The sequence below is a fragment of the Orycteropus afer genome, unplaced genomic scaffold (assembly GCF_000298275.1).
Source record: "Orycteropus afer afer isolate SDZICR_OR568_19922 unplaced genomic scaffold, OryAfe1.0 scaffold00120, whole genome shotgun sequence".
Lineage (NCBI taxonomy): Eukaryota > Metazoa > Chordata > Mammalia > Tubulidentata > Orycteropodidae > Orycteropus > Orycteropus afer.
Window position 1 is genome coordinate 3623678 of NW_006921707.1, and position 8976 is coordinate 3632653.

The following is an 8976-nucleotide window of genomic DNA, read 5'->3' on the forward strand; positions in this document are numbered from 1 at the left end:
TTAAGTCCATTGTAAGTCCCAAGGTCAGCAGAGCATAGCAGGCTGCTGAGCAACGACATGGCTACATACAGGGTCCAACCGTGCCATAGGCTAGAGACCATTCCCAATGTTTCTCCTTATATACAGGAAGCAGACCACATTCCCAAAGGCAGCTACTCAGCTGCTTGTGGTATGTCCCACCATGGAGCTGATTGCCAGTCTCATCCTGGGGAATAACTACCACCAGCTGCCCAGCCACTCAACCAGGCCTAGCCAAGTTGACATACAAACATAACTACCACAGATAGCAACTGAATTTATGTTAAGTAATACATAACATAACATAACTCAGCAGTGCCAGATCTAGACATCTAATCCTTGCAAAATGATGTCACTGGGCAGCTACTGGGTATCCATGCACTTGAAACAAGTAAATGCTGGTCTTGGTTTTGGTCTTACATAGCAAACATTGTATTTTCTACATGTTTCTCTGAAAGGGCTTTGGTCAAGAGATCCAGGAACAGATTAAAGTTTTTAAAACATCTCTAACAGATTAGGAAAGTTATAGGGAAATAGACTTGCTTTTTCACAGCACACCAAACTTCAAAGAACGGGAGAAATGGAGATCTGGTGGAGGGATTTTATTATTTTATATGATTTGTTCCAATTTTCTAAGACATGTTAGAAGAAAAGCTAACATGGCACATGTTTTTCCTCCTTCCCTGGAAATAAAGATAACAACTAACTTGCTAGTTATCCCACTACAGACCTACCCTCTTTTTTACTGTAACACTTTGCTTGTTACACTGTTGCAACTTCCTTCTTTGCTGAGCATGAATGGTATGTAGCAAGATTAAAAAATTCTCCACAAACAAACTTTTGTTTATGCTTTTGAGATGTGACATTTCTCCACAGGACTTTGTTGCTTTTTTACAGAACCCATTTTTTCCAATTAAAAAATAACATATTAAGAGAGTCTTCTTTTTACCAATTAGGTCAAAGTCCTAAAATTTTAAGACCCAAACCCCATGGTTTAGAGCGAACTGATTCACAAACCATAGGTGACTTTGCTACAAGAAGAAAGGGTATGTACTTTAGCACCGCATGCTGTATGGGACGTTGGGAATTTATTTTATTTTCTGGAAAAAAAAAAATATTTCTTAAAAAGTAAGGGAGAAAAATACTACTGTTGGTATAAATAAAGCTTCCCAGCATGTTATTTCTAAAGTGAATGCTTCCCATAATTCACAGTGAATTTCCTTGTAATGTCATTAACAACAGCATGTTAAACATTCGATAATATGTTATATTCAGTCTTGTCCTTTTGCATTATTCCTTTAAATTTTTAGACATCAGTACATTGTTTTCTTTAAGCTTGTAAACTGCTTGTGAGTCCAGTTGAATTCTCTCTTTATTTTTGTATTTTTATTCTGAAACAGAACACAGAGTCATTTTCATGAATTAATTATTTATGCCATTACTTAGAATTTGACAGCTTAAACTGCTATTAGCCTTTAGGTTTAAAAAAAAAAAAAAAAAAAAAACCAGCAGCAGCATTGAGAGTTAGAAAAACACTTTTAGTCAAGACATTATTTGGTACATAGCTATTTTAAGTATATCAATGAGCAAAATTAAGTTTAATCAATTTGGCTTCAGAAAATTTTATTGAATTTTTATATTTGAGTTGACAGAAATACTTAGCTGTAAGCCTCAGTGAATCTGTGTAGCCCTTTAAAATGACCACCCTATTTTATAGTTAGGTGGTAATTATAACATAGCTGATTAAAATTTACACATATATAGACAAAGACTAGAAGGGAACCTGAAAATTTAAATTTTCTTTAGAATTGTGGGATGAAATGTAACTAAAATATTTACCTAATATGTTTAAATAATCTCCTAAAATATAATTAAAATTAACAAATGGTAATTCTTTTGCTTGTTTTATAAATTTCTGAAAATGTTTCAGTCTTAACCTTAAGAAAAGGACTGAGAACTCTGTTATTTATGTACTAGTATAATAATCTACTGTAAAATGAGGTAAATTAAGTAAAGACCATTTACAAAACAATTAATAAAAAACATTAGCTTTTATTTAATTTTATTTATCTCAGTAGAGGAAATTATTGGTTAAATTAAGCTAAAAATTTTAGGTAATTGTTTAATTTTCTCAGAGCAGAGTTTTAGTATAAAGATATAATTATTGTTTATTTTGTTTTTTTTCCATACTGGGCATAAATAATTTTTAAAAGATTAGATTGTTAATTTTGGGAAAGAACTCTCTTTTTCATACTTTCTGTGCATCATTTTATATATATTATTGTATAATTGATGCTTTAGAATTGAAGAATAGGAAGGTTTTTACATATAAAATTGGATCTCCATATTTAAGGATAAAATTAGTGGGAAAAAATGTATTAATGAATAATGAAAAGTATAAATCGAGCAACTTTAAAATAACAGTTTCCCATTACACTGTCTTGTTCTCATTTGGTTTATACTCATAAAATATTATGAAATTAAGAAATATCACATAGTAGAGCTTTAGACTTGGAGTCAGCAATCATGACATTTACTTTTGCCAATATTGTTTAGCTGTGTGACCTTGGGCAAATCATTTAACCCTGCCTTGAGTCTCATTTCGCATGTGAAATGAGGTCACTGAACTAGCTGGTCTTAGGTGCATGTGAGAATAGAATACAGATAGAAAGGATTGTTTGTTTTTCAAACTTGCGTATACTGACATCTCTCTTTCTCTTCCATACAGCCAAGCCAGCACCTTTAGAAATAAAACCTTTGCCAGAATGGGAAGAATTACAAGCTCCAGTTAGATCTCCCATCACTAGGAGTTTTGCCCGAGAGTAAGTCTCCATTTAAAACACATAGTTTGTTTGAATAGCTTGAATATCTAGAATTGCTCCTTATTGTGGAAAATATCTGGAACAGTGGTTTTCAAAAGAAGGTTGATGGAGCTCTGCTTTTCAGGGTTCTTTGAAGTCAAACGTATTTTCATTAAGTTACTAAGATGTTGGGAGCTCTGGTAGCATAGTGCCTAAGGCACTTGACTGCTAACCAGAAGGCTGGCGGTTCAAACCCACCAGCCACTCCTCGGAAGGAAGATGGGGCAATCTACTTCCATAGTGATACTGCTTTGGAAACCCAAGGAGCAGTCGCTATGAGTCGGGGCCGACTCAACGGCACATAACAACAAACAACAACTAAGGTGTACTTGCATTTTCCTCTCTCATTTTCTCACAGGTATATAGTGGAGTTTTCCAGAGACTACATAATGTTTAATGACATCTCCATTGTGACAGCTAATAGAATTTGTGCTTGTGTACTTTTGTGTTTCAAAAATTTATATTTTAATTTCTAATGTGGTAGATACCAGTAAGTATATATCCCAAAAAAAAAAAAAAACCCTCACTGCTATCGAGTCAATTCCGACTAATAGCAACCCCTGTTAGGTTTCCAAGGCTATCAATCTTTACAGGAGCAGACTGGATCATCTTTCTTCTGTGGAGCGGCTGGTGGGTTTGAACCACCAACCTTTTGGTTTAGCACACCAATACCTTGACCATTACAGTACCAGAGCTCCACTTATTAGATATATAGCCAATATAAACATAAATTCCTTGGGGTTCTCAATCATTTTTGAGAGTGTAAAGTGTTCATGAGACCAAAAATTTTTGAGAATCATTGATCTGGTGGTTTCCTGTATGTGTTGAGGGGCTTGAGGTGGTGGTAGAGGGATAGGTAAAGAATTTGGAAAGTGAGATTATTTGATACAGATTTATTTTAATATATATAGGGAAATGAGAATGATATGCAAAGTTACAAACCTGTGTTGAATATGTATGTGAATAGATGTGCACATTTTATATATACACCCAGGCAGTTTTTTTTTAAAAAAAATAGGATTCTTAAATCTTCTTTTATATGTAACTTTGATTCAGTCCCAAGTCATAAGTAATACTTTTTTTGCTTGTTTGTTTTACACAGGATCATTTGATATCAAGAATATACTTTTGCAATACAGCTACAAATATCAGTTGTGCATTTGAATGTGTACAACAAAGTTTGTTACAATAAATGTGTGCAATAAATGGGTCTAAGCATAAATGAATATTTGTGAAAGAATGTTAACTATTCACTCTTATTTTTATTTTGGATGCAATTTAGAAATTTTCATCAAGTATTATGTTTGTAATGATGATTTCTGGCAATTAGCTCCTCCAGGTTTCCCATGTCCCCCCGACCAGATTCCGTGCACAGCACAACGTCAAGCAGTGACTCGCATGACAGTGATGACCATTATGTTCCCATGAACCCAAACCTGTCCAGTGAAGACCCAGTAAGTAAAGTCTTTACCTTCACTTCTCTCTTCCTGAGAATCAATGCTTTTAAATCATTCAAGTTAGATTCTGTCTTCCAGTATATCAATCTTACCCTTAGATTTTTCTTTATATATTAAGGAAAAAAGACAAAAGGCAACTTTTAAAACTGCTTTTTAAAAATAGCATTGTCATGCTTAAAACCAATGAAAGGTCAAAGTATAATTTCCATAAACTAGATGTAAATTAGTTAAAAGTCATAAAAGTTTTCCAGTTATGTTTCTTTTAAGATGTGCTTGATTTTTGATACTATTCAAGAAAATACTAGAAATATTTTATAATGCTTCAGGCCTGTGGCACAGCACGTTTAGGGTGAAATAGCCTTATATGGAAAATCTTTTGAAAACCTTTCAATAACATACAACATACCCTTAGATAAGGCTTAAAGATTAAAGAAGACCTGATTAGAAACATGGCAGCTCTGGTGGCATAGTTCCTAAGGCACTTGACTGCTAACCAGAAGGCTGTCAGTTCAAACCCACCAGCCACTCCTCAGAAGGAAGATGGGGCAATCTACTTCTGTAGAGATACTGCCTCGGAAACCCAAGGAGGGGAATAGACTTGACAGCATTGAGTTGTTAGAAAAATGTGTTTCAGGTCGGCTCTATTTTACCACAAGGCATGAGTATTTTAGTAATAGCAGGAAACATTATCTTCTCCAGAAATAAAGTAGTTGCCAGAAAATACTTAATGTGTTTAAAAGTACAAACCAATTTTAATTTTTTAAAATTATTTTGCTTTTCCTTAAATAATCTCTCGGAAGGAAGGTTGGACAGTCTACTTCCGTAGTTATACCACCTTGGAAACCCCAAGGAAGGGTCGCTATGAGTCGCAATCGACTCAACGGCAGTGAGTTTGTTTGCTTGTTTGTTTTTTAATAATCTCTAATGCTTGTCCTGTTTATTTGTCTTTCAACATGTAAATGTATCAGTTAGGATTAAGTTACACCGTCAGTAACACAAAAATAAATAACAGAGACTAAGACAAAAGTTTATTTCTTTCACTTGTAAAAATCCAGAGAGAGTCAACAGGGCTGCAGAGTCCTCAGGGATTGAATCTGCTTCAGCTTTCAGATCTACTATCCCTTGGGTATGACCCAAATGCTCATAGAACAAAAGAAGGCTCTAGCCAGCAGATTCACACACCAAGCCTCAGAAAGGAGGAAAGGGAGAAGCGGCAGCAAAGGATGCAATCTATCTGCCTCATAGAGAAGGTTCCCAGAAGTTGCTGTATGTAGCCCGTTGTAGAACTTAGACTGCTTGACCACACTTAGACACAATAGGTGCTGAGAAATATATAGCCTTTGTTTTGAGGGCCAGTAGACCCAGGAGCTCTGGTAGCATAGTGGCTAAAGCACTTGACTGCTAACCAGAAGGCTGGTGGTTCAAACCCACCAGCCACTCCTTGGAAGGAAGGTTGGGCAATCCTACTTCCATAGTGATACTGCCTCGGAAACCCAAGGAAGGGTCGCTATGACTTGGGGCCGACTTGACGGCAAATAACAACAACAACAACAACAAGACCCAGCTTAAAATCTCATTCACATGGCAGAGGGGAAAGCAGGTATTGGAGGACAACCAGACAATATCTGCCAGAATAAATTGACTCTAGTAAGAGTCTCTGTAAATCCTAAATGTTATGTCAAAATAGATCTAGTCACCAGTTTTCATCTATAGGTAGTTGATTGAACTTATTTCTTATCACAAAAATAATCAGAGTATTTCCTGAGACACCTAGGAGTAGTCTATCCTTTGTCAAAGATAGTGAATACCATGAAAAGCTGGGGAAGAACAAGTGATAAGAAATATTTGTCATGAATAAATACCTGGTGAAGAGAAAAGACTGAAAGGCAAAACATTACATCCAGAAGCCAGAGAGGCACTTGTGTGTCCTTGAGTCAATTCCAACTCATTGTGACCCTATATGACAATAGAACTGCCCTCATAGGATTTCCTAGACTGTAAGAGGAGCAGATCAACCAGCCTTTTCTCCCACAGAGCTGATAGTGAATTTAGACTGCCAACCTTTAGGTTAGTCGCTGAGCACTTAACTCTTGGGCCACTAGGGCTCTCACTGAGGGGTCTAAATAACCATGATCAAATGAATTTCCGATGTACTTAGATGGTGGGTGTTAGAAAAAAGCAAAAATAACCCAGGTGAAAATATCCATCTACCTTGCACACTAAAAAATTCCACTGTGCCACTCCCATCTCCACATGGTGCCAACTGCAGAAACTCATCATACCCTGTACAACTCTTTCTTAGAAAATAATGTGATGCTCACACCAATATGTCCTAAACTTCTTTAATCTGAGGACTTAATGTGTTGATGGAATACCATAGAGGTTAATATAATTTAGTGCATGGCTGGATCAATGAAGTCAGTTGAAAAAAAAAAGAGAAGTTGAGACAATCTGATCAAATCTGATTTGTATATGGAATGAATATTAAATTCTACAAATTGAAATTTTGAAGCATGACACATTTCCTAGACTAGTGATCATGGAGTTGGTACTGTATAATGGAACAGTGAATCGGTAATGCTGCCTGTTTGTAGAGAGAGCAGAAGTCATGTATTTATCAGGGGAACCTTTAATGTGACTCCTAAAATCCAAGTGATGGTGCAGCACTGCCAAAGACTTAAAGAATTGTTGCATAATAATAATTTTACATTTTTTTTTTTAATTTCAAAAAACATAGCACTAGTGGTTTGTTCTTTTTTTTTTTTTTTTTTTGATTCACAGAACACTTATAATAATTCCTAGAATCCTAGAGATTCTCTAAACTCATTTGGGAAAACACTGGGTTAAAGGCTGGAATAGAAAGACAAGCTATTCCCAGTTAAGATTAGATCAAGAGTGAATAGACTTCATTGTAGACACAAAAAATTTAATGCTTAAAGATGAAAAATCTTCCAATTCTAGTAATAATTAGACATAAAACAGTATAACTAGCAACTCTTAGAAATTCTTTATGAATAACTTACTGGTATTAAACATGTAGGTCATATGAACACATGACTTCCTTTGTTAACTTTGTAATATTCTGAATACTTCTAAGCATTCCCAGTCAGGGAAATGCAGGGTGTAGGTTCTTTGATTGGCATATTTAAGTACAGAATTTTAATTAATGATATGGAGTCATTCAGACAAAAAACTCCTTGATGATTTCAGTGTCTTCATGCTTTTTAAATTAGGTCAAAGAGAGAAAGAAGTGAATGGAATTTGTACTGATTGAGCAACAAATTTGCTTATGTTTTTTTTTTGTTGTTGTTGTTCCCTGCATATTCTCATCAATGTCTTCTTTTTTAATGTTTTAATAGCAGTGGCTGTTGAGTTTGGTTTTTAAAGTCTTTTCCTCCAAATAGGGCTGTAACATTGAGTTGCCATGTGGCTTTCTTCTTAAGACTATATGAGTCTATGAAATCAAGCCATGTAGTTTTCACAGAGCTGTGTCTTCCCAGAGGAAGGAGCATCTTTTATCGTAGTCACAAAGGATTGCATATAGACTGACAGCAGCCCTGCCACCTAATAAGGGAAAAGAATACTTTTTTTTTTTTCCTAGGAAATGCCTTTTCCCAAAGCATAGCTTTTACCTTGTTTAACTGAAGCAAAAAGAAATGGAGCAGCAATATAGAAGTGCCAGATTCGTACAGTTTTTCAAATTTATCACTTCGTCATGATTTTCTTTGAAAGTGTCTGAGATGATACGTGAACAATAATATCAACATGATAGAGGGCACAAGGATGAGAGAATGTAAGAGTATAGAGTCTTGCCTATGAGGAGTCAGGAACTTCTCTAGATGGGGCTAAAAGCAGCAAGACATGGGAACAAGTCAGTTGTTGAAGCACATTGAGGACTGTCTTATATTTAGAGTAGGGGATGTTTGTAGCCTCATAAATTCATCTCATCTTTTCATTTTTATTTAGCATTGATCTTCAAGTTCCCCTTCCAGTTTTGCACCTCGGATATGTTTGTTCTTGTTGTTTATTGCTGTCCTCTATCTTCCTTTTTTCTGTATATTTTGTTTATAAAGAAGTCCTTCTATTGTCTGTTTCCTGTTAGAAGGGAAAGGGTCAGGCTAGAGAAGGCAGGAACTTAAGTGGTAGAAATTCCAGATGGTTGAAACAAAATAGGCCTTGCCAATAATGTCATTATTCATAACTTTAACTTTACCTATTGCCCTTAGGAGCTCTGGTGGCGTAGTGCCTAAGGCATTTGACTGCTAACCAGAAGGCTGGCAGTTCAAACCCTCCAGCCATTCCTCAGAAGAAAGATTGGGCAATCTACTTCCATAGAGATACCACCTTGGAAACCCAAGGAGGAGTCGCTGTGAGTCGGATCTGACTCCATGGCAGTGAGTTAGGTTATTTTTTTTGGTTATTGCCCGTAAGTGGATTTGAGTGTGAAATCCTCTAAATGAAATATAGAAGATTCTTATTAAAATTTAATTTAACAACAAGGAATATAAAGCTTGAATCTTGTAGTTAAAAATATAATTGAGTGCAGATGCAATATTTAATAATACTCAGGTTGCGCTGTCACGACTAACTGTAGCTTGGTATCCCAACCTTAGCTTGAACTGCACTTGACTTTTAAAACT

General features: G+C 35.6%; 1 protein-coding gene across 1 annotated transcript in view; it reads left to right on the plus strand.

Annotated features, from left to right (window-relative positions):
• GAB1 (GRB2 associated binding protein 1) overlaps window positions 1-8976 on the plus strand; it is a 188841-nt gene that overhangs the window by 177671 nt on the left and 2194 nt on the right. The window contains exons 7-9 of the mRNA XM_007944118.1: window positions 975-1064; window positions 2747-2840; window positions 4210-4333. Of these exons, the coding sequence (XP_007942309.1) occupies window positions 975-1064; window positions 2747-2840; window positions 4210-4333 (308 nt within the window). The remainder of the gene's footprint in view (window positions 1-974; window positions 1065-2746; window positions 2841-4209; window positions 4334-8976) is intronic.